At 42.2% G+C, this 26309-nt stretch overlaps 1 protein-coding gene across 3 annotated transcripts in view; it reads right to left on the bottom strand.

The window, feature by feature from the left end:
- Nucleotides 1-3662: 3662 nt before the first annotated feature.
- DEUP1 (deuterosome assembly protein 1) overlaps nt 3663-26309 on the bottom strand; it is a 76733-nt gene continuing 54086 nt past the window's right edge. For all 3 annotated transcript variants that reach the window (XM_087966136.1, XM_087966137.1, XM_026679926.2), the window contains exons 11-13: nt 24897-25096; nt 6300-6576; nt 3663-3944 (exon numbers count right to left, since the gene is read on the bottom strand). In XM_087966136.1, the coding sequence (XP_087822262.1) occupies nt 3771-3944; nt 6300-6576; nt 24897-25096 (651 nt within the window). In that variant the 3' untranslated portion in view covers nt 3663-3770. The remainder of the gene's footprint in view (nt 3945-6299; nt 6577-24896; nt 25097-26309) is intronic.

Raw genomic sequence — 26309 nt, 5'->3', positions numbered from 1 at the left:
ACAGATTTGTGAAAACTTGGCCTCAGCAAATATATACGTTTGCAACACATAGGCTGAAGTCCAAAACCTTATTTAAAAAGATAATAAGTAACTAACTTAAGTTGTCCGTATTGATTTTGCTTGGCATCCTGTGTGTTCTTTTTACTTTCCTTTTTCTTTTGTGATAAATTCTTTTTTCTGTCTATAGATCTAGCTTCTTTGGATTTATAAACAAATGGAATATCTTCCCTACGTACAGGACTAAGCATCTACATAGCCACGTCTGGTATTTTAGGATCAGCACAAGTTCTCTTTTGTAACTCTTGCTTTGATTAGGGTGACCCTGGATTCTGGTGCCAGATTGGGATTGGTCTATACCAGAGGTCTCCAAACTTGGCAACTTTGAGACTTGTGGACATCAACTCCCAGAATTCTCCAGACAGCATTCCATAGTTGGCTGGAGAATTCTGGGACTTGAAGTCCACAAGTCTTAAAAGTTGCCAAGTTTGGGGACCCCTGGTCTATACTTTATATCATGTTTCTCAACCTTGGAAACTTTTAGATGTGTGGACCAGTGGTGGAATTAAATATTTTTTACTACCGCTTTGGTGGGCGTGTTTGGTGGGCGTGGCTTGATGGATGTGACTTGGTGGGCATGGCTTGGTGGGCGTGGCAAGGGAAGGATACTGTAAAATCTCCATTCTCTCCCCACCCCACTAACCTGCTTTCCAGCTCCGTTCTCCTGTGCAGGGCAACAAAAGAAGACCCAGACGATCAGCTGGGACTTGGGAGGCAGAGAATAGATGGGGGTGGGGCCAACCACAGGTGGTATTTGCCGGTTCTCCAAACAACTCAAAATTTCCACTACTGGTTCTCCAGAACTGGTCAGAACCTGCTGAATACTACTTCTGGTGTGGACTTCAACTCCCAGGATTCCCCAGCCAGCATTGCCCTAAAACCTTTTAAAAATGTGTCCATGAATACTGACAGGTTGCCCAGGTTTGCTGTAGGTGCAGTTAGGTTGATCTGTCCTCATTTGCTGCGGGCACTTTGTGTGGGAGTCAAATGTAGACACAAGCCTTTGAGGGAGTCAGAAGATCAAACAACCTTTTTCTGTTTGCCTTTGGAAGTTGTGTGGGCTTCATTACTGGAGGCTCTCAAGAAGAGATTGGACTACCATTTGTCAGAAATGGTGTAGGGTCTCCTGCTTGGGCAGGGAGTTGGACTAGATTAGGGGGCTGGACTAGATTACCTACAAAGTCCTTTCAGGGATGGGATACGACAGGGTTAACTATCGGTTCAGGATTTACGAGCTTCCCTGCACGCTGCAAGCTGTGCGCCTGTAAATCGTCATCAGCACGCTGGGTGCAGAGAAGCAGCCTTTGAAACAGCCCTCTTTTCCTGCTTTTTAAACTGCAGCTGTGCCTCGTTCGGCAGCTGAAGTTGAAAAATCAGGAAATAAAGATCAGGTAAGAGCCCGGGTGGGCAAAAACATCAGCAGACATAGAACCGGTTCTATGTCTGCTGCTCTTCAGAGCTACCGGTTCTACAGAGGTGGACAGAACTGGTAGAAACCCACCCCTGGGTCCCTTCCAACTCTGTTAATCTGTAAATCTGCTCACAGCATCTTTCCAGAAAGCTTTCTAGAGGTTGGTCCACTTTCCTCTCAGTGGAATTGGCTTCCTATTTGAGGAACAGGAAAAGAGCAGAGGTGGTCTTCAGCAGGTTCTGACCCATTCTGGAGAACCGGTAGCAGAAATTTTGAGTAGTTCGGAGAACTGGCAAATCCCACCTCTGACTGGAGATTTTACAGTATCCTTCCCCTGCCACGCCCACAGAACCGGGAGTTAAAAAAATTGAACCCCATCACTGGAAAAGGGGTACTTGGTTGGGTCATCTCATAGAATAACAGAGCTGGAAAAGACATTAGAAGTCTTCTGCTCCAATCCTCCGAGACCAGGATAGGAATCCTCAAACCATCCTAAAAAAAAAAAAAAAAAAAAAAAGGCCAATCTTTGTTTAAAAACCTCCAGTGATGGAGCATCCATAACTTGTTCCATTGCTCCACAGAATTCCCATTCCAGAAATTCCTCCTTGGTTCAAGTTTTTCCATTAAATTCCACCCGCCGGTTCTTGTCTTACCCTTGAGTGTTGGGAGAAAAACAATCTACACTTTCTGCGTTGGGACATCCCTTCGTGTACTGGAGGATGCTACCATTTCTCTCTACACAGGGGTGGGTTGCTAACGTTAGGGCTGGTTTGGAGAGCCACCAAATCTCACCCCCTGGCTGGCCCTACCCACCTCACCCCTCCCGGGAGTCTCCATGTGGCCCGTTTTGGATGTAAGTACAGGGCCCGCGCAGAGGCTTGGGGAGAGGGAAAAATGGGCCTCCTGGAAGTTCGGAAACGGGCCCGTTTCCAGCTTTTGGAGGATCTCTGGTGCCCGGGGAAGGCATTTTTCGCTGTCCCAGAGGCTCGAGGAAAGCCTCCGGAGCCTGGGGAAAGTGAAAACGCCCCTCCCCCGGTGGTACAGGAGGCCAACTAGGCCACGCCCACCATGGCCACACCCACCCAGCAACCAGGCCCAGAACCTGTTGCTGAAATTGTTGAAGGCCACCCCTGTCCCTTACAGCCTCTTCTTTAGCTAAAAATATCAAGTTCCTTTAACCTCATCACAGAATTTAATCTTCTGTCTCCAAGGATCCCAGTTGGTTTACATGACAACAGGCAAAGATGCAGGTAGCATCCTCCTGGAGCATCTCTTAACACAGCCAACCCTGCACCTTTCTGTAAAACAACTGAAGAAACACCCTGATGATTTATTATGAGAAAACGGGGCTCAGTTCTGACTGAAGAAGCTTCTTGGATGAGAAGCGAAACGTCAAGAAAAAACAAAGAAAGTTCCAGTTGCCTCTTGAAAAAGCACCTTTACCATGACAGGGTGACTGAGAATCTCCATAGACATTCATTCACTCATTGCATTTATATGGCCAACTAACTCCTCTAAAGTAAGCAGTTATCTACCATATGGGTAGTCAATACAGGTCTAGAAAAGATTTTTAAAACATTTATTAAAGCAACCCCCTTAATGAATCAAGTAAAGTTTAGTATTTTCTCCCTCCTGTCCTACAAGAGGTAATTGCTTTAAAGGGTCTGTATCAAATTTGAAAGAGCAGAAACCCAGAAACCCATCCTTATAGTATATTTGCTGCTCCCGTTCTATTTAGTTAGATTTTTTTTCCAGGGAAAATTATTTTTGTATCTGAATTAAGGAAAGACGCTGCCCTATCTGGGCTGCAAAAATGCAGTCAATGAAGGGATTATAAGCAACAGAAAAGGTTGTTTTTTTGCACTGCTTTGCCACCATCTAGTGGTCACCCAGATTTATGCATCCTGAAAGGCTTATTCTAAATCCCCATCGTTACTCAAGAGGTGAAATATTTGAAACTGTTTCTTGTTTTGATGAGACCCATAACATCCACATTAGGTGTGCATTTGGTTCCCAGCCTTGCAACCCACTTTGAATCAGTTTCCTAGAACATTTTAGATGCAGCATTTCGAATAAGAAACAGAATTTGATTTAATTTCCAGATTTTCTTTTGAGACCTTTTGATACACAATCTTCCAAATTCATGTTGAAATGAAATCCACAGCAAAACGATATAAAATCTCACATTACAAAATTTTTCTTTGGCTAAAGTTTTTTTTTTTTTTTCAAATGGTAGCTGATGATTGGTGCAGGGATTATCTGTACAATTTAAGGTTTTTTTGTGTTTTTTTTTAAAAAAGGTTCATCTGTGGTGGGTTTGCTTGAGAGTGGCATAGTTCTTTATGGTGTTCGCTGACTGCCTTTGCAGGTCTTCAATGTGAGAGTTTAAAATCTGTTCAAAGTCCTTTGCTCGCCTCTCTTCCTCCTGTCGGAATTTCTCTGCTGCAGCAGCCTGGAACAAAGTATCTGGGGAAGCCTGAATGACACACACACACATACACACACACACAAAATTGGCACAATGAAGACAGGCATAATTAGGCAGCTTTTCTTATCAGTGCAGGGGCCCTGCTGAAAAAATGCTTTCAATAGTTTAGACATGCCATCTTTACAGGTGTTTTGCTGGACCCTAAAACCCCTCCAGTGATATTACGAGATCCTATACCGGTAGTCCTCAACTTATGACCACAATTGAACCCGCAATTTCTATTGCCAAGTGAGAAATTTGTTAAGTGAGTTTTGCCCCATTTTACCAGATGTAAAATTAACATCCAGTTTGCCCGAACCTGTAGTGGCCCAACCCTGCAGTAATCCTTGACTAACCTCAAGTTGATTAACAACCTTTTGAATTTACTAAGACCATAGAATAGGTGATTTAGGGCCCATAAAGCAGCACACTGGCTGTTGTAAATGCTAATGCTACACACACACACGTACACACACCAATGTGGACACGCAAACACGTGTTGTGCGCTTCACAACCGGCTGCCTTTAATAATCACTTACAGCGTTCTGCAGTCACACAACAATCTGTAACGTTTTAACCAGTTTTTGGCACAAAATGCCATTCAAATGAACAAATTTGCTTAACGACTGCAACATTCACTTAACGAGTATGGTGAAAAGCTTTAGAAAAGCACTTCTGTCTATGCTGGCTGAGGAATTCTGGGAGTTGAAGTCCACATATCCTAAAGTTACTAAGGTCGAAAAACACTGGCCTATATTCAAGTTAGTTCCTGGCATATCTATTTTCTCCCATTTTTAATGCAGAATTAAGTGAGCTCATGTGCAGGAATGAGCCATTACACATTAATCAGTAGATATAAAGTTTATATTACTTTGGATATTATCACTAAGGTGACATTTTTCGGCAGAGTAAACTTAATGCTTCCTGGAGCATCATCAAGTAAAGAAAATAGAATCCAGAGATTTCCATGATGCCAAAAGGATGCATAATATCTAAATATGAAATAAGAGAGGAGGTAAAGTAGCACATTTAAATACCTCTTTAAAAAAGCAGTTTTTTTTTTAAAAAAAATCTACATAAGGCTTTAAATGTAGGCTGATTGCAAATTTAAGTATTTTCTTTTGACTATCCATTTTGACTCTTACATTGATTGCTAAGAGCAGGGACTGGCAATGTGATGTCTCTGAGCATGAATATATTCACAGTCACACACAGTTGCCTTCGTGTGAACCAATTCCCTGCTAATCCAGACTTTTTTTTTAACAGATTGACAGAGTTGGAAGGGACCTTGTAGGTCATCTAGTCCAACCCCCTGCCCAAGCAGGAGACCCTACACCATTTCTGACAGTCTCTTCTTGAAAGCTTCCAGTGATGGAGCTCCCACAACTTCTGAAGGCAAACTGTTCCATTGGTTGATTGTTCAGTCAGAAAATTTCTCCTTATTTCTAGGTTGAATCTCTCCTTGATCAGTTTCCACATCTTTTTATAGTGTGGTGACCAAAACTGGATGCAGTATTCTAGGTGTGACTGGAAGGTTTTAAATAAATACATGTGCAACTGGAATGTTACACAGTAGATTCCATAGGGCACTTCTTATAAAATAGGAAAGGTAAATTCAGGTAATCCTCAAGTTTGGAGTCTGCCCACCATGGTCCTAACTCATGACTATCGTAAAGCAGGTTCTCACGTGAGCAATCTGATTGTATGATCTTTTTTGTGGAAGTTGTTAAGCGAACACTGTGGTAGTTAAGTGAACCAATGGCTTGCTATGGGCCCAGTTTTGCCAAAAACTGAACGCAAATGCCACTTTGGGACAAAACTGTCCTAAATCATGATCATGTGACTGTAGGACAGCACAAATGGATGTAAATGTGGCCCAGGTACCAAGTGCCCGAAGTGCAGTAATGTGACTGTGGGAGGAAGTGGCCCTCAGAGCTTTGAATCTGGGTTGTAAGAACTCCTTAGGTAGGGCCAATGGTCCTAGCAAAGGGTGGGTAGGCCCACCGGTCATAAGTCGAGGACTATCTGTTTTGAGTTTCGAAGTGTGTGAACCTACCTAAAAAAAAACAATCAAAGAGAAGAACTTTTGAAGGTGAAGTTGAAGAATATCTTGGAGGGAACACAAGGAGGGAACAATGCCGTCAAATTGACAGGTTGATTAATGGAGCTAGTGGGACTGAGATGTCTACCACTGCTGTCATTTGTGAATATGCACATTCCTGACACCTGTCACTTTTGTCGGAGGACCCACAACAGACTCTTTAAAAGGTTATGTCATGCCTACTCGCTGAAAACTGTTTGTCATCTCTTGGCTCCCTGAGTGAATATTGGCTACTCTTCTTATGAAGCAAAATAATAATTTACCATCTGTCTTTCTTCCATAATGAAGACCTGGTTCAGCAGTACATCAGATTTATTCCTTTCAGGAACGGAAGTGGAGTAAAATGGTGGGAGCACCTCCAGCGGGGATGGAGATCTACCATCCGCGACGGGTTCACGATCTCGGCTTGATCTTTTGGGAGGTGAAGTGCCATTGCTTTCAAGAGTAATAATATCCTGTAGGCCCTGCCAGTCAGGAACATGCATTTGGCAGCATCCCAAATGTTCATATATTGCAGACTGAGATGAATTCTGCACAGGCCTAAAAGAGCAAAAACGTTTACAAGGTTATGGTGATCAGTCAGAGCTTCGAAATGTTCCTAAAAAGCAAAATATATGGTGTGAAACTGTCCATCCAGGCAACCTCCATGTGGCAGGAAAAAAAAAGGAACTGTCTATGCTCTTAAGATATTACTTTTATATAAAATATATCAAACACAGGTAATCCTCGACTTATATCCATTCGTTTAGTGACCATTTGAAGTTACAATGCCACGGGAAATGACTTATGACCAGTTTTTCACACTTAGGACCATTGCAGCATCCCATGGTGATGTGATCAAAATTTGAGCTATTGACAACTGGCATGTACACGTAGTCCTCGACTTATAATGGTTCATTTAGTGACAGTTTGACGTTACACTGGCACTGAAAAAAATGACATGTGACTATTGTTCATACTTACGACTGTTGCAACATCCCGGTGGTCACGTGAACAAAATTCAGATGCTTGGCAACTGGTTGATGGCTGAAGTGTCGTCATGTGATTCCCTTTTGTGACCAATGTCAATGGGGAATCTAGATTGATTTAACCAGATTACTAACTTAACAACTATAAGTCATAAATCGAGACGTACCAGGAAAGACTAGCTCCTCCAACTGCACCTAAAAACATATCGACAATCAGTGTAATTGAGGCCTATCTGTATTTGTGACAGGGCAGGGGTCTCCAACCTTGGCAACTTTAGGACTTGTGGACTTCAACTCCCAGAGTTCCTCAGCCAGCTTCAAATTCTGGGAGTTGCCAAGGTTGGAGACCTCTGGTCCAGGGATCATGTGATTACCGTTTGTGACCTTCCCAACTGGCTTGTAATAAGTAAAGTTAAGGGGGGGGGGAGCCAGAGATGGTATTCAGCCAGTTCTGACAGGTTCTGGAGAACCGGTAGCGGAAATTTTGAGTAGTTTGGAGAACCGCCAAATACCACCTCTGACTGGCCCCGCCCCCATCTCTTCTCTGCCTCCTGAGTCCCAGCTGATTGGCTGGGTCTTCTTTTGTTGCCCTGCACAGGAGAACGGAGCTGGAAAGCAGGTCAATGGGGTGGGGAGGGAATGGGGATTTTACAGTATCCTTCCCCTGCCACGCCCACCAAGCCACAAGATGCCCACCAAGCCACAAGATGCCCACTAAGCCATTCCCACAGAACCAGTAGTAAAAAAATTTGAATACCACCACTGGGGGGAGCTGGATTCACTTAATGACCGCAGACTTCACTTAACAACTGCAGTGATTCACTTAACTACTGGGGCAAAACATAGTAAAATGGAGCACAACTCACTTGATGCCGCTTGCTTAGTGATGGAAATTTTGGGGCCCATTCTGGTCATAAGTTGAGGGCTACCTTTACACTTGAATGGAAGGTTGCTTGGAAAGTCCAACTGAACAACATCTTGATGAACAAAGACATCCTGGGACTTAATACAGGTAGTTCTCTTACAACATTTCATTTAGTGACCGTTCAGTGACAACGGCACTGAAAAAGTGACTTTATGATTGTTTTTCACACTTAACAACCATTGCAGCATCCCCATGGTCATGTGATCAACTGGTTCATATTTATGACGGTGGCTGTGTCTAGGGATCACATGATCAGCTGTGACACGCAAAGTCAGAAGCAAAGAGCTGTGGTGGCGCAGTGGTTAGAAGGCAGTACTGCAGGCTAATTCTGCCGAATGCCAGCAGTTTGATTCTCACCGGCTCAAGGTTGACTCAGCCTTCCATCCTTCCGAGGTCACTAAAATGAGGATCCAGATTGTTGGGGGCAAGATGCCGATTCTGTAAAACCACTTAGAGAGGGTTGTAAAGCACTGTGAAGCGGTCTATACGTCTAAGTGCTGTTGATATTGCTAAAATCAATGGGGAAACCAGATTCACTTAACAGCAATGTTATTCACTTAGTGAAGTGCAATGATTCACTTAACAACTGTGGCAGGGAAGGTTGTAAAATGCAGCACCCCTCACTTAATAAATATTTCACTTAGCAACATAGATTTTGGGCTCAATTGTGGTCGTAAGTTGAGGACTATCTGTATTGTATTCCAGAAGTAGCCTTCCATAGCTTTTAAGTCTCAGTCCTTTTTAAGTTTGGACTCTGTCCAAATCTCCAGCATAGTTATGACAAACATCTTGAAGAAAATCATTTCTGTTTTATCACAGTGGAGCACTGCTGCATTTTGCTATCAGTCTTGGCCTTGGGAAAATGAATGGAACAATGCTCCTATCCTTTGGCTCATTTGGAGAAGTTGGCTGAAATACACGCTGATTCAATTAACACACGATGACAATGCCCAACAGAATTGGTTTGATGCGACCTCCTCGGGGTCCCTTCTAGGAGTTACGCCTGTGGATTAAAGCTCTGGGAAAGCGGAGGGATGCCCATTAGCGAGACTTTGCTTTGGATAATAAGTCTGTTGTTTTTAATTAGATCGGGGCCTTGCTTGCATCCCACCGAACCAGACACGAAGAGTCCCACATGGTAACCCATCACATCGTCAGACATCCTGTGATTGGCCTGACAGAGACTTCACAACACCAAGAGCTTTACAGACTGCCATGCATTATTTATTTTATTTATTTATTGGATTTATATTGCCGCCTATTCACCCATGGCGACTCGAGGCAGCTTACAGAACGTAAAACCATCCAAAATAAAAAAAATAAAAAACTAACAAAAAGAATCAAATAAATTAATAAAGTACAATAGAACAATCTCTGGGGAAAAAAAAAATCAACCCCCAACTCCCACCCCACCGCTCTGACGACAGCAGATCACACAAGCCATTTGATAGGCTCCGTCCTGCTCTGAGTTCCCTAGGCCCGCTGGCAGAACCAGGTCTTCAGTGCCTTCCGGAAGAGGATTAGAGAGGGGGCCATTCTAATCTCTGGGGGAAATGATGTTCCAGAGAGAGGGAGCCACCAAGGAGAAGGCCCTTCTTCTGGTCCCACCAGGTGTACCTCCCTCAGGGATGGGACCCACAACATTCCTTGCCTCCCCGCTCTAATGGGTCGGGTAGATGTGACCGGCAAGAGACGTTCCCTCAGATAATCCGGTCCCAAGCCATGAAGGGCTTTAAAGATGACAACCGGCACCTTGAACTGCACCTGGAAGCAAATCGGCAACCAATGCAGATCCTGCAGGAGAGGTGAAACATGTGCACACTGGGGTCTGAACAAAACCATGCTGCATATATGATTATTTTATTATATTTTATTATTATTATTATTACATTATTACTGACTACGCTCACTTAGTGAAGAGATAATACAGATATTGATAGAATTTGGTATAAGAGCTCCTGCTTGAGCAGGGAATTAGAACTGGAAGATCTTTAAGGTCTCTTCCAACCCTATTATTCTAAAATTATAGAATAATAGGGTTGGAAGAGACTTTGGAGGTCTTCTGGTCCAATTCCCTGCCCAAGCAGGAGACCTTTTACCATTCCAGACAAACGGCTATTCAGTCTCTTCTTGGAAACCTCCAGTGTTGAAGCACTCACAGTTTCTGGAGGCAAGTTGTTTCACTGATTCCCACTGAAAGGAAATTTATCCTCAGTTCTAGGTTGGATTTCTCTCTAATGATCTTTCACCTATTACTTTTTGTCCTGCCTGATAGGACTATAGGATAGGATAGGACAGGACAGGAGTCCTGATAAAGTCTCTCCAAAACATTTAAAGAGCCCATCAAAAGTTTAAAAAACAACAACATTTAAAATGTTTTTTTTAAATGTTCCTTATAATATGATTGGTCTTTTTCAGTTCTGAATGGAAGCAAAAACTGAGGAAAAAAACAATCCTTTAACAGTCTAGCAAACGCCAAACCCACTTTACTTGGCAAACTCAGGAAGGAGTCGCAAATGATTAGAGAGAGAATTATTAATGTTGGCAATATATGGACTGATGTCTGTTAGTGTGCTTTGCCAATAACTGGCAATGCGATGTTTGTTTCCTCCTGCTTCGCAGGACTTTCCCTCATGAGCGAGCATGTCTCTCTTCATTTTGTAGGGGAGGCTGATCTTATTTGAACTTTAAAAAAAGGAGAAGCAGGTCATAGGTGATAAATCTTAGTAAAAGGAAATTGGAGGTTGGATATTTTAACATAGATAGTGTCTGTATAGGAGAATATTCGCAGCTGAGGGTTGAACTGTGGGGTCCTTGGGGACTCTCTGAGCTTGGTTGTTTCCTTGCAGACATTTCATTATCCAAAGTAGGTAACACCATCAGTGTTCGTCTGTCAAGGGTCTATGATAATTCACCATGGCCAACTCCCCAGAATCAGCTTGCCACAGTCAATTCATCATGGCTATCTCGCCACAGGACAACTCACTGTGGGGCAAGAGTTACACTAATATCAAAGAAATGGCGGACTGGGATCATTAAAGAAAGGATGCAAAAGGAGGGACGGAATAAAATGCAAATGGCAAAAATTAAAATATTTTTTATTTATTTTAAATAATTGAATATAATTGTTATATTGTACCCCAGCGAGTTGTCCCATGGCGAGCTGGCCATGGTGAGTTGTCTCACAGCAAGTTGGCCGTAATGAGTTGGCTGTGACAAGTTGGCTGCAGCAAGTTGGCTATGTCAAATTGTCCCATTCCCATGTTAACAACCCATAATCCCCTGCGGGGTGGAGTCTGGGCAAATGAAGGGAGCCGAGTGTTTACTGGCCGGATGCCCTTCCTGTTGCCAATGCAGAGTTTGTTCAGCAGATATATTCTCATTGTGCCCAGAGAGAGAAATATCTGCCCCTACCTAGGATCGAACTCACAACCTCCAGATTGTGAGGAGAGAGCTCCACCTCTAGGCCACCGCACCGCTCTAGTTTGGTAATGAAACGTTTGCAAGAAAACAACCAAGCTCAGAGAACACCAAGGACCCCTTCCGAAACCTCTTCTGTACTATTTGTTTATGTTTTTCTTTTAAGTGTGCACGTTGAATCTCTGGGTGGATTTGATCTGTTTAAATATCTGTTTAAAAGATAGGGTGGAATAAAAGAAGAACTTCACTGCATCAGTAGATTTGGTTTCTTTATTTCACAAAATGGTAGACATATGGAAGGGGGAAGGACTTTCAGGCTCACCTACTCCAGCTCTCTGCAATGTGCAGAAAACTAGTAGATACTCCTCGACATATGACCGTAAAGAAGCCTGTCCATTAGAGTTGAATGTTATGATGGTTGTAAACTGTGTTGGTCATGTGACTGATCTGATCTTATGACTTCTTTTTTTTGCAGCAGTCATTAAGTAAATGTTGTTCATACAATGTATGTATGATGGGAAGCTGTTTTGTGCCTGACTCTCTGCAATTGAACCTGTAAGAAGAGATTTCCAAGCAACCAGCTAGCCACCTCGTAATTTATCTTTCACACAAAGCACAGGTAGTCCTCACAATGATTCATTTAGTGACCATTTGAAGTTACAACGGCACTGGAAAAAGTGACTTAAGACCGTTTTCCACAGTTACGACTTTTGTAGCATCCTCATGATCGCGTGGTCAAAATTCAGGTGCTTGGCAACTGACTCACATTTATGATGGCTGCAGTGTCCCGGGGTCACACGACCCCTTTTTACAACCTTCTGACAAAGCAAAGTCAATGGGGAAGCCAGATTCACTTAACAGCCATGTTACCAACTTAACAACTGCAGTGATTCACTTAACAACTGTGGCAAGAAAGGCTGTAAAATGGGGCAAATTCACTTAGCAATTGTCTTGCTTAGCAACATACGTTTAGGTCCAATTGTGATCGTAAGTCGAGGACTACCTGTATACTGCCGCTGTTTTAAGCTCCATATCCTCCAGATGTTAGAAGACTACATCTGCCCCCAATTCTTCTGTCGGCTGGACTGTGTACAACTTGGGCATGGCTGATATTAAACAGATAATCAGAGTTGGAAGGGACCTTGTAGGTCATTGAGTCCAAACCCCCCCCGCCCAAGCAGGAGACACTACACCATTTCTGACAAATGGCAGTCCAATCTCTTCTTGAAAGTCTTAAGTGATCACACTCCCACAACTTCTGAAGGCAAAGCTGTTGCATTTGTTGATTGTTCTCACTGTCAGAGAATTTCTCCTTACTTCTAGGTTGAATCTCTCCTTGTTTAGTTTCCATCCATTATTCCTTGTCTGGCCTTCGGGTGCTTTAGAAAATAGCTTGACCCCTTCCTCTCTGTGGCAGCCCCTCAAATATTGGAACACTGCTATTCTCGCTAAAGCTTCACTATATTCTAACAGGAATCTGTATCTGATACATAAAAATTAAGAAATGCTTCAAATTTTAAGTATCTATAATACAGATAAAAGAAAGAAATGTACTTATATATTCATTTGTTTTTGTTTTTTTTCTGTCTACTGACAAACCTGATCCAGAAGAGTGACTATAAATAGCAGAAATGCATTAGCATGGTATCTGGAACTTGCCAATTATCTACCCCCGTCTTTCCCAAAGCCCAACATGTTTTTTATTTTTGCTACCCCAAACTTATCCATTGCCATTTTTTTGCTTGGTATAATTGCCATGGTAACGGAACAGCAAATTAAAATAGAAAAAAGTCGGGTTTTTACATTCATCATAAAATAAACGATGCCCTGGAGTTAAAATAAGTTAAAGTAATAATACCAATAACAGTTTGGTTCACCTAATTCTGTTTGATATTTGATAATTTAACAGTAGCTTTAAGGGGAAAACCATAATGGATTGTTTTAAAATAAAAAAAATTAAAAAATCGAAGTCTAAGCAAAAGCCAGAATCACAGATGCACTTAATTTCCAGGATTTCAAGGTTTACCGTTGCCAAATATGAGCTGCAAAATTCTGGATGACCACCAAACAAGTGCAAAGAGATATTTAGCTCACCCAGAGATTTATACATAACTGCAATTCAGCCATTTAAATTTGTATTTTTCCAAAAAAGGCAGATAGCTTTTTCTTAAGCTACAGCACCAGGATGGGAAAATGGCAACAACAGCCATCTCAGTTAAATAAATAGCAACTTCACATCTCTACATGTCCTTCAAGCCAGCAACAGGAACTTCAGCAAGCTGACGTGTACAACACAAGCGGTACAAAAATAAAGGGGTTAGTTGTTCCACCTAGAAGAATTTAAGAAAGAATCCAGAAAGAACATAATTCAATTTGCCACTGAGTGGAGCTATTTAGTGCACTGAGGTGGAAGGTAGAAATATACCTGTTTCTTTCTGAATGTAGGAAGACAGATGACATTGTGGTGGCTAATAAATACTTTAAAATCCTGCATTCTTACCTTTGAAATGGCAGTTTTTAGCAAATCATTGCAAAATGCAGTCATGTGACTGTGGAATGTTGGAAATGGCCATAAACCTGGCAAGTATCCAAAGTGCTGTCACATGACCATGGAGGGTCATTAAATGATCAATCGTAAGTTAAGGCGTATCGGTATATAAACAGGGAACAAATCCCACTCTCACTCATTCTGATGATGTTCCCTAGCTGGGTAACAAAATGTCTGTAAGAAAACAACCAAGCACAGGGAGCTCCAAAGACTATTCAACCCTGAGGTACTTATATCCTCTTCTTTTGTCCTCTTTTCCTTTCACGTTAAAATTTCATGTGATATGCCTTCATTTTTGGTACTGCTTGAAATGACACAACTTTTCATGCTGTACCAGCCCTGAAGTACTTTTAATGAAACTTCTCAAAATTGCATCTGGCATGAGAGAAAAGAGCTGAGATGAAAGATGTAATTCAGACTGCTTATTAAAATAATTTCCTACTGAGCCATTTACATCACATATTGGGGTTTTTTTTTTTGTTCCCTCCCTTTACCTTTATAATCCTTAGTATTAACATGTCCTATATGGAGGAAAACCAGGGTGGCATATTAGGAAGGCTTTACAATATGATATTCACCCACAAAGGAAATATCTTTCCAAGGTTTAAAAAAGCATAAGAGAATATAATTTTGGTGCTTTTCTTTAAAAAAATATCTTTAATGAGCTTCTGTTAAGTCAAAGGAAAATTTGAGCGCTGGCGAATAAAATATATATAAATATATATATACATATATGTATAACGGAGATAGGAAATGAGATGTTGGACATTTTGTGTTTCCCAAGATTGAAAAGAAGAAAATGAAAGAAAATTGAGAGAATGGCATGGCAGACTAAGCGGATTTTTAATCAAAAAGCAGCCTGTGACAAACCATGGAAAGGGCAAATCGAGCCTAACAAGCTCCTAACTTTTTACATCTATCTTCTTCTATCCACCTATATATAAAAGCGAAATGCCACTCACGCATCATCACAAAATCTCCAGAACTATAAAGCCTACAAACTTGAAATTTGGCACATATGTTCCTCTTGGCTTCTAAGTGCTCACTAAGAAAGGATTTTTCAAAATGACCATCAGAGGATTAGTATTTCGTATATTATTGTTAACCGGCTCTGATGCTAAGGAGTTCTACTCCCCCTCCCACCTGAAAAGAAATCTGTTCCAAATGCAAAACACAAGCAGAGGAGAGGAGTTTCAGTTTTAGTTTCACAGCAGTAAGCAGCTTTAGTACAGAACAGTTGAGCTAAGCCACGCCCAGGCTCCTTGCTGTCTCCTTCTTGCTCACAGCAAATACTGTTCCACTTTCCAAACAGCCCTCAACTCTCTCACACACTGACAGGACGCTAGCCAGATGAATACCGATGGATGTTGGTAGGCAGAGGCAGAGTTTGTCCCCCCTTATTTCCTTCCCCCAAAATTAAGCCCGACCACATAGTTTCGTAGCGAAGCACAGGTATCGAGCTCGTTTGTATATTGCCACAGAAGGATATACAACTTTTTAAGCTAATGGAAATATGGAGGATGCTTACCGTTGGAAAAAAACAGTTCAGGGGAAACAATTTCGGCATCTATTACTGTAAGTTTTAACTTGTACCATTTACAGGTAGTCCTTAACACACGACCGCAATTCAGCTCAAGCATTCTCTTGTTAAGTGAGACATTTGTTAAGTGAGTTTTGTTCCATTTTACAACTTTTCGTGCCCCATTCGTTCGGTGAATCGCTGCAGTGGATAAGTTAGTAGCCCGGTTGTTAAGTGAATCCGGGTTTCCCCCTTGACTTTGCTTGCCATAAGGTCGCCAAAGGTGATCGCATGACCCCGTGACAGGGCAACCGTCGTAAATAGGAACCAGTTGCCAATTGTCTGAATTTTGATCAGGTTGCTAAACGGACTGTTGTAAGTCAGGGACTTCCTGTATAACCAATCATTTCCTGGGAGACAGAATTAGTCCTTGATTTCTCTGTTCACAAATGAAAAAATACCGTATGTGAAAAAAAGTCACCTAGGGATTTGTGGTTAAACATTTTTCACCATCAAGAAAGACGGCTCATGCGTCATCTCAAGCCTTAAATCCAATTAACCGTTTAGAAAATAAAAGAGATGAAAATACCTTTCAAATGACTCTGGAAATGGCGGGAGGTTACACTGGTATCTCTGAATAAAATATGGTGTATCTGGGTAAAATATTAGGCTGTTATTGAGATTTTTCTTATATAGTATATTCTTACACAAGGCGTCTTTGACTTACAGCTACAATTGGGACAGGAACCTCCACTGCTATGGGAGATGGTTGTTGAGTTGGTTGCTCCTGATTTTACAACCTTCTTTTGCCATGGTTGTTAAGCGAATCACCAAGGTTGTTAAGCGAAGCCTGCAGTCATTCAGTGAACTCAGCTTTCCCCAGTGATTTTGCTCGCTGGAAGCCAGCTGGGAAAGTTGCAAATGGCAGCCACACGAGACCAGGATGCTGCAACCATCTGAATACATGCCAGCTGCAACACTGAAACAGCTGTAAGAGCGAGGACTGATCATGAGCCACTCTTTTTGGGGGCCCTCATAACTTCAGTCTTTAAACGAACTGCTGTAAGTCGAGGACTACCTGCAATCCTAGTTGAATGTCAAATAATGTTGATAGCAAGTGTTTAAGGGTGCAAAAACAGCTTAGTGAAAATAAATGGGTGGAAACTCATCAAGGAGAGAAGCAACCTGGAATTTAGGAGAAACTTCTTAACAGTGAGGACAATTAACCGGAGGAATGGTTTGTAGGTGCTGGTGGATTTTAAGAAAAGACCGGACCTGTCTGAAATGGTATAAGGTGTCCTGCTTAAGCACTGGGTTGGACTAGCAGACCTCCAAGGTCCCTTCCAGCTCTGTTCTGATTGATAGATTAAACATAGGTTCCATTGAGTTTTATCACAAGGTATCCAAGGAATTTCAGAGCCCGTTTTGTTAACTGTCATCTTCTGAAAAAATCTCATCTATAATTTCATGCCTGGTGCTTCAAAGGTGTGCATCCTCTCTTCTTGTTAACTATTTATATTTTATGCACCGATGAAGCAGGGAAAGGTATAACAAGGAGGTAGAGACTTCAGGCAACTGTTGTAAAATTTCAAAGATTTTACAACTGTTTGTGCTCTTTCTGCTTTGGACAAAAAGAAAAAAAACAAACACAAACAAACCCCATCACTGAAAACAATGCCCCCTTTTTTGGCCACTTGATAGAACTCCAGAGCCGAACAAGTCCCATCAAATCTGATTTTTCCTTTGGGGCTTCAAAGACCATTGTGATCACGTTGTAATTGTTCTCTGACTATTATGGAATGGCCTGTCCCCGTATTTAACACATGACAAATGGCAGCACGCATGGGCGTCATTGGTTTGCCCTCCGCTGTAATTGCTGTAATTGCGATGGCTTTGTCAAGAGAGAACGTCTAATAAACTACAGTGACCTAAAGTGTCATTAGAAAGGAACAAGCAAGGGCCAGGTTCCTTTTCAAAACTCTGCTAGCAGCCAAACAACAAGGATGAAAAGAGGCTTGAAAGATCAAAGGTGTCCAGTGCTGACTGGGGCCTTTTTGTCAAGTTGTGTGCTGTCAAACAGTTGCCACAGATTGAGCCCAATTATGTCGAGCTTGTTTGTTCTCCTGTCCTCTTAAAAAGTGTTAAAAGCTGGCCTAGCCTTCTTCAAATCCAGCACACATTTCCTAAAAAGCTAGTCTGGGCTTGATGGAATCGCATCTCCAAATCGCAATTCATTTTTCACAGCCAAACACAGTATCTATCATTGAGCCAACAACAGCAATAGCACTTAGACGTATATACCGCTTCACAGTGCTTTACAGCCCTCTCTAAGCTGTTTACAGAGTCAGCCTATTGCCCCCAACAATCTGGGTCCTCATTTTACTGACCTCAGAAGGATGGAAGGCTGAGTCAACCTTGAGTTGGTGAGAATCAAACTGTTGGCAGTTGGCAGAATTAGCCTGCAATATTGCACTCTAACCACCATGCCACTACGCTGATTCTTAAAAAGTGAGATCTACCACTTATAACACCTCCCCAGCATCAAATTTCCCAATTCTTTTAAAGCTGGAAGAGATCTCTAAACTTTTAAAAATAAAAATAAGTGAGGTTTTCTATGGGCTGGGGGTGGAAAGAGAAACAAGACTACTGAAGAGATAAAGGTAAAGGTTTCCGCTATCCAGTGATGTCCGACTCTGGGGGGTGATGCTCATCTCTGTTTCTTAACTGAGGGATCCAGTGTTGTCCAAAGGCGTTTTTGGGGCCAATATGACTATGCCTTCCCACCAAAGTGGCTCCTATTTATCTACTTGCATTTGCATGCTTTCAAACAGTTAAATTGGCAGGAGCTGGGGTAAGAACAGAAGGTCACCACGTCGTGTGGTGCTCAGGTCTTGAACTTGGGCTGTCAGCTGGAAAGCTGACAAGCTCAGGGTTAACTACTGAGCTATCTATCTATCTATCTATCATCTATCTATCTATCTATCTATCTATCTATCTATCTATCTATCTATCTATCTATCTATCTATCTCTATCTCTATCTATCTCTATCTCTATCTCTATCATGAAGCCTAATTAAAATAATCCAAGCAAAACTATACATTTACTCGGAGGTAGATTATGCTGCCCTTTCCTTTAATCTTCACTATTCTATTCAGTGCCTCAGCAGTTGGTCATACTTAGTTAATGTTGTTAATTCCTTTAAAGTTGGAAGAGATCCCTAAACTTTTAAAATTAGTTAATGTTGTTTGGGCTCTAGAAGAACAGCCTGGATGGAATTTGGGTAAGGAGACCGTGAGGAAAAGAGACAGACTGATGGGGAAATTAAGAAAGCTGTCCCCGAAGAGCAGCTACCAATCACTTCTACATGGTTGAGAAGAAAACTAGATGAACATATCCTTGGAGTCAACAGAAGTCATCAACTTCAACTTGGGGTTGACTTCACTTTTTATCCAATCAATTTATTACAGACTCAGGGGACCTGAAACGCCTGGCTGTGATATTCAAGCAGACTGGAAGAGGAGAAGAGAAGGAGAGACATATTTGTCTGAGGTACTCTATTCTTCCTTTTTACTGGTGATATCATTACCGAAGTGCCAAACCTTCACTTCAGCTAGTGCAATTCTCATGTCTTCCAGCTTTCTGAGAAGTATATTTGTCATATCAGTTGCTCTAGGATCCACAGTGTCAATAAATTCCAGGAAATGCAGCCTAGCAATCATCATTGCAAGGACATTTTTATTAGATTTTCTTGCTACAAAAAGCCATTTGTTCTATACGGCTGATCTCAGGTGTGCTGTCCAGAATAGCAAAATACAGTAATAGCTTAGTGATTTCAAATCTATGGTTACAATCTTCTGTTGGACTTTTGTCACTGTTAATGTGGTACGGTCTCATTTTGTGAGCCCTGCAAGGTAGCCTAGACAAGAAGCACAACCAGGAGTACTAGCTCTATTTTTATTGTAAAAGTTACGTTAAGCAGAATCCTGGTTGAGCAGGGGACAAAATTGTCACAATAGCCACTAGCCTTTCAGAATGTTTTGCCAGCAAAGAAACTCTGAGGCAATCTTGTCTGGACACCATTTTCTCTCTCCTCTCCTCTCCTCTCCTCCCCTCACCTTCCCATGATTTGTTGCCTTCTCATGGCACAGAAGATTTGTAGGAAGAATCTCCCACTTCTTTGTTTCTTGTGGAACATAAGTTTGGAAAAATATGTAAGGGAAGACCTGCTCTCCTAGAAGAATGAAATATTTTGAGAAATATTAAAAAGGCAGATTATATTTCCCTAAAGGAGGAATGGAGAAACATGCTCTTGGAGACAGAAAAAGACAGCCCCCTCTTAAGTCTTTCTTAATAGCCCCCAGCAGATATTTTTTGCCCATTAAGAAAGACTGGGGGATCCTATCTACAAAACAAAAGACCTTTAGCTCCAGGATGATGGGATTAAGACATGACCCTCCAGGACATAATAGGATTAACCCACCAGCAGCAGAGTTTACTACATTGCACAATCTCCTAATGACATTGAATCAGAGTCCAAACTTCAACCAACCCTGAGAGCTCAACAGTCAATAGAATACATGTTCTTGCACAGGAACAGAAAGTTCAAGTGCAAAGCCTAAGAGAAGGTATAAATACCCCTCACTCTCCACTCCATGTGGTCAGCTGCCAGAAGCATCCATGTGCTTCTGCTTCATCAATAAATGGACCTCTTTTCAATCAGTCTCTAGCCTCCATTTTGTCTCCTCTCTTGGAACTGAACCAGATGGATATTTCTCCCAACAATTGTAAATAAATTAGTATGTAACAATCTAATTTTTTTTAGTTCATAAGCCACGACCTCTTCAGTTGTCACCATTTGGATTGGAAGAACCTTGAGTAGCAGGAGGAATAGATACAAACAAGACATCGGTTAGATAAGGGAAATCTGAGTCCAAAGTAGAAACAAGTAATTTGTGGAAACTTCTCAGACTTGACGTTCCCCAGGTTCATGTAAATAAAGGCCTGGATGGGGAAAGCACTTTCAGATTTGCAAGATCCTGTTACTCTGACCTTATAGTAAAAATACCATTAGGATTCATAACTTTGTTTTCCTACTCTGGTCTACTTCAAAGGGCTAACACCTTTAGGAATTTCATGCCATACAATATCAGAGGGAAACTTCTACTATTTTCTTTCTCTTTTGGGACAATGAAATATGTGGTGGTCCAGGCAGTGCAAGAAAGTGCTCAAGTGAGTCCACAATTCATGTAGACTTCAGGTACAATAGCAGCTGCTTGTTCTGCTTCCACCACACTTTTCTGAATTCTTCACTTTTCTGCAGGAACGAACATGGTCATATCCACTTTAGGAGGAGATCTGGATGCTTGCAGTAGCTGTAAAGCCTCCTGGGAAGAAGATTAGTTGTCTCACCATCACTTGCCCGCTTGCACGGGGGCTGGGAGCCTGGCGGTGAATATTGTTTCTGCGTGTCTGACAGCAGCTCGTTCCTGGTTTGAGAGAAAAGTTTCTCCCCCACCCCTCACTCAAATGGCTGCTGTACTATGCCAGCTGTAGTGGCTTTCAAGGCGTAGCTGAAGAGGAGGAATAAGCAGGATGGTAGCAGGGCTTGGCTGAAGGAAGGAAGGTGGGTTTCAAGAGGCCTAACTGGTCCCCACTGCTACCTCCCTCCTGTTCTCTTCACGTGAGTCAGAGGAGCAGCCAGTAACTATTCCTTGGCCCCTTTCATTGCATCCTTTGCCATGCTTTCTCTTATACACATTGTACAGTATTTTTTCTTTCATCCTCATTTTGTGCAGCAATCATTTTCTTAAAGGACATTTCCCCCCCTCATCTGCATCTTCTTTCACTTCATTGTTCTTCCAAGCATCCTTTTTTCATATTTCCCATTAGCATAACTCCACGTTCTTTGGTAACACAATTCTTTTCATTTTGCTCCGAGCTGCTTTTGCATTTTCTTTCCTCATGGCCATTTCCATTCGTTCGGTCGGAAGATTAATCTGTCTCCTAATACTTTTTTTTTTAAATACAGGCTCGTATTTTCCATCCCGACTCATTTTACTTTCTGTCTCCTTTCTTTCAGTCCCTCCCAGTCAACACCTCTCACCAGCCTTGTAGGCTCATTAATTCTCTTGATCTTTCATCAGAAACAAACAAATCAATCCTGTTTTTAGATTAATTCCTTTGCCCATGTGTATGTGTGTGGAGAGGCTAATGCTTAAGGTGCTTATCTGAAATAAAAAGAACCATTAAGCAGATACACACCAAACTATAAACATGACTCTTCATTGCAGAATCCTATCGGGGGGTCGGTCAATGGGACCAGAGATCTAGTCTTCCAAACTTTTAGACTCGTGCTCCAGTCCATCCTCAGGGAACTTCCCTCTCACCAGAATGTATGTGTGATGACCTGGGGCGTGGCAAAAAAGCAACAAAGTCACAAAAGTAGGTAAAGTCTCTTTAATACTTCCAACTTGGCCCTCAGTATCCAGTTATCATCGGCTGGAGAAAAAAACTCTCCCAAGAACAGTTTTTAAAGGGAAGAAATTCAGTCCGAAACCAAAGTACATATAAGTTATAAATAAAAACCAACACAAACCACGCTGCAGCAATTAACGAGACAGGGAAGGATAAGGAATTGCAGACTTCAAAAGATAATGAAACACACACAGTTGGGAGGATGCCAGAACCCAGATAGGACTTGACAAACAAAGATAATGCACGCTTTGCTTCCAGCAAGGTTCTGTACACAAACACCCTTTTTAAATCCTGTTTTCACAGCTGCATCTAATGAAGGGAATCAGGGCCCTTTTCTCCCCCATAACCCACGTAACTCACGTTGCTCCCTTCTCCGTTCCTCCCTGCATGCCCTAGGATGAAGAGGGGGTGGGCCTGGATCTTCCTCTGAATGCCCAGCTGGCTTGAGCCCTTCCCCAGTTTCCTCCACAGCCACGGCACACACTCCCACTCCCTGTCAGCTGCTCGAACTCCCTCTCGGAATCAGATTCCAACAGGGGCATCACAGTATGGTTCACAGTATGGTTCAATAAGTATGGTTTAAAGTATGATTCAAATAAAACAAGTATGGTTCAAAGTTAACAAGCTTTTTATAGTCCCTCACCTCCCGTGCAAAAAATTCTGCTAAAGGTAAGGACAATGCAGGCAGTCCTTAGGTTACAATGGCAGTTGGAATCGGGATGGCCGTCTCTGAGTGAATTGATCCTGAAGTGTGATGTCATTGCTTAGTGACAGCAAACTTGGGGAGTCTCAGTTGCTGTGGAAGCCCCAAGATGCGTAGGTGGTGAAGTGGGAAGCAGTGGGAGTCCCAGGTAAGGAGTGGGAGAGGCTGGTGTGGCACGGACATGGGTGGGAAGACGTCTGACTCACAAGGAGCACATGTTGCAGTGTGTTCATCCTGTGCGTTGGAACCAATGTTAAGAGAAAGATTCGGATATGCAACTACCAATGAATGGCGGAAGATGAGTTTTAAGTGAGTGAGGCAGGCTGAAGGGAAAGGGCTTGGGGGTGAATGGGGAGAGGGTTAAAATGAGAGAGGAGGCCTCTGTTGATGCAAGAGAGAACTGGGTGAGGGGTCTGCGGACAGATTTAAACCAGCGGCCCCCATGTCATGCCCATTAGAATCTGACTCAGAAGGGGAGGAGGAACAGGAATGGGAGTGGAGGAGTGTGGCTCCGGAGGTTGTGGAGGAAACTGGGGAAGGGCACAGACGAGCTGGGCATTCAGAGGAAGACCCAGGCCCATCCCCTCTTCATCCTAGGGCACGCAGGGAGGAGCGGATAAGGGAGAAACGTGAATGGTGTGGTCTACAGGGGAGGAAAGGGTCCTGATCCCCTTCATGGGCTGCAGCTGTGAGGACTGTTTAAAAGGACAAACTGTGCATGGGCCAGTGCTGGAAGCAAAGCGTGAAAATATCTCTAGGCTTTCAGTTCTTATCTGAGTTCTGGCATCCTTCCCTGTGTGGGTATTTCGATATCTGTGGACGTCTTCAAGCCCTTATCCTGCCTTGTCTCCTTTATCGCTTCAGTGTGGTTTCTGTTGTTTTTTTTCTATTTATAATTTCTATGTATTTTGAGTTTGAACGGAAGTTCTTCCTTTTTCACAACTGTTTGTGGGGGAGTTTTTTCTCCAGGCAATGATAATTGGACCTTTGAAGCTAAGTTGAAGGAATTAAAGGGACTTCATTGGTTTTTGTGACTTTGTTGCTTTTGTATCCCACCCTGGGTCATCACACCCCAAATGTTAGGGCACAGGGACCGGTTCTGTGGACAGAGGTTTTTCCATGGACCAGAGGAGGCCAGCTTCCTGCGGATGGGGCTTCGCTTGTTTGTGTGGCCAGGTTTGTGGCATGCCACAGCCCTGTGTCCATCCATGGACTGGGGGTTGGGGACCCCTGATTTAGACAACAGAAAACAGTTAATAGTGAATTCACAAAGATAGGACCTGGAGACAGAAACAATTAAGTATTCCTTTCTGTCTAGAATTCAGTACAAGCAGCCCTCAGCTTGTGACCACTGCTCCATTTCAAAATCTTTCCTGCTGCAGTTGTGAAGTGAATCACTGCAGCTGTTTAGTTAGTAACGCAGTTGTGAAGCGAATCGGGCTTCCCCACCGACTTTGCTCGTCAGACGTTTGCAAAAGGGGAATCATGTGATCCCGGAGTGCTGCAAACCGTCATAAATATGAGTCGGTTGCCAAGCGTCTGGATTTTGATCACCTGACCGTGGGGATGGCTTGCAATGGTTGCAAGTGTGAAAACGGTCATAAAGTTACTTTTTCCAGCGCTGTTGTAACTTCGGTCACTCGACAAACTGTTGTTAAGTCGAGGGCTGCCTGTAGCAGAAAGTATGATGGCGGCGAGGAATTACAGAACAGAATAACAGAATTGGAAGGGACCTTGAAGGTCTTTTAGTCCAACCACCTGCTCAAGCAGGAAGGAGGGCTTATAAAGCACTGTAAAGCGGTATACAAGTCTATGTGCTATTGCTATCTGTGCCCCCAGGATCACCTGAATCAGAGGTATGGAATATCCTTGGAACAGCCAAAAACAGTGGTGGTGTAAGATAGTTGGTGTCAAAAGCTGGACTAAGAATGAAGACAATACAATTGTCTTCAACAAGGCAACTCTGATGTGACCCATCTCTTTCCTTTCCAATGAGGACGAAAGAAAAAGAAAGAAAAAAAGAAAGAAAGAAAGAAAGAAAGAAAGGAAGGAAGGAAGGAAGGAAGGAAGGAAGGAAAAGAAAGAAAGAAAGAAAGAAAGAAAGAAAAGAAAGAAAGAAAGGAAGGAAGGAAGGAAGGAAGGAAGGAAGGAAGAAAGAAAGAAAGAAAGAAAGAAAGAAAGAAAAGAAAGAAAGAAAGAAAGAAAGAAAAAGAAAGAAAGAAAGAAAGAAAGAAAGAAAGAAAGAAAGAAAGAAAATGTTAAGAGCTAAAGTAGAATGATTTGTGCACGGTCGTGTACCTACTTCTCTTCCTTTGCTGGCATTTTCAGAGAAGCCTGCTTGGCATGATTTGTTCCAAAGTATGCAATGGCATTCACCAAGGAAGGCATGTCTGGGTCCCTCGGCAACTTAAGGAGTTCTTTGTGTAACCTCCCATTTTTACACTCCAGAATATCACCAGGATCCAAACAGGTTTTGTGCTCTTTCTTCGATAAATCCATTGTCTGTGGGTAGGAGGTGGGAGGGGAGGAAACCACTTATTTATAACTCTGGTATAATTGAATTGATGCAATTCTACAAAGGAACAGGCACAAGGTTATATATATATATGTGTGTGTGTGTGTGTGAGAGAGAGAGAGAGAGAGAGGAGGGAGAGATTCAGCTTTGTTCGGGTATTTTCCCACGTTATTATAGTTGTGCTTTTAAAGTTGTAGCGACGTTTCGGCAGAATCTGTCCACTATTGACCTCACCCCTTTCCTAAGAGGTCTGTAGGGGGTGTGCATAAGCGCACCAACGTGCCTACCGTCCCTGTCCTATTGTTTCTTTTATTTTTCTTATATGTACCAATTTCATGTCTTTATAACTATGTATATACTTATACCTATTATCTTGTAAGCGATTGACAAATCAAATAAATAAAATAAAATAAATAAATCTCATCTGCCATCATCAGGCTTGTGTATTGTGTACACACACACACATACGTTTGTGTGTGTGTGTGTATACCACTTGTAATGATACAGTGTTTATTGTAAATAATAATAGCAGTAGAATTGCCTCTAGAAGCGGCAAGCAAGACAAATAAGTACCTGGTAGAAAAGATAATAGCCCACAGAACACAAAAACAACATATTATACGTGCTCAATGAACCCTGCATTCAAGGCTGTATCCCTGTTCTTTAAAAAGCACTCCGTGTATTTGAATCAGTTGCCTTCGAGGCCTTAAAGCAGCACACACAAAAAGTTCGAAGGCTGCCAGAGCTGTAAATATTTTGATTAAATTGCAACCTCGAGTTATGCATTCACCAGAGGCAAATGCAGAACGGTGCTTTCAAAATTTCTCTGGAGCTAATGTTAACAAACGATGAAATAAATAGAAAAATGCAATAGAGTAGTGTTAAAGGATGGAAAAAAGGTTCTTTTAAAAAAAAGAGCTGCCATCGTTCTATAAAAAAATAAAAAATAAAATCCTGCCATACTACTGATGAAATGAATGACAAAGTAGAATATTTTAAGAGACAAAGCGAGGACTTGAAAAAACAGAGTTAGATTTTGCCGGTTTCAACAGTTGGGATCAAAGCAACATTTTCTCTCTCGGTTAAAAATCAGTGAGACTTGAAAAGGCTTCATTTTGGCTGGTTTATGCATATGTTTCTCTGTCCCAGCATTAAAAAAAATGCATACATGTGTGGATAATGTGGTGGAACATCTGGGCC

This window comes from Notechis scutatus, chromosome 5 (assembly GCF_049901735.1).
Source record: "Notechis scutatus isolate UNSWTSFEM ecotype Mainland chromosome 5, rNotScu1.2, whole genome shotgun sequence".
Lineage (NCBI taxonomy): Eukaryota > Metazoa > Chordata > Lepidosauria > Squamata > Elapidae > Notechis > Notechis scutatus.
This window is presented reverse-complemented; position numbering and strand designations above follow the sequence as displayed.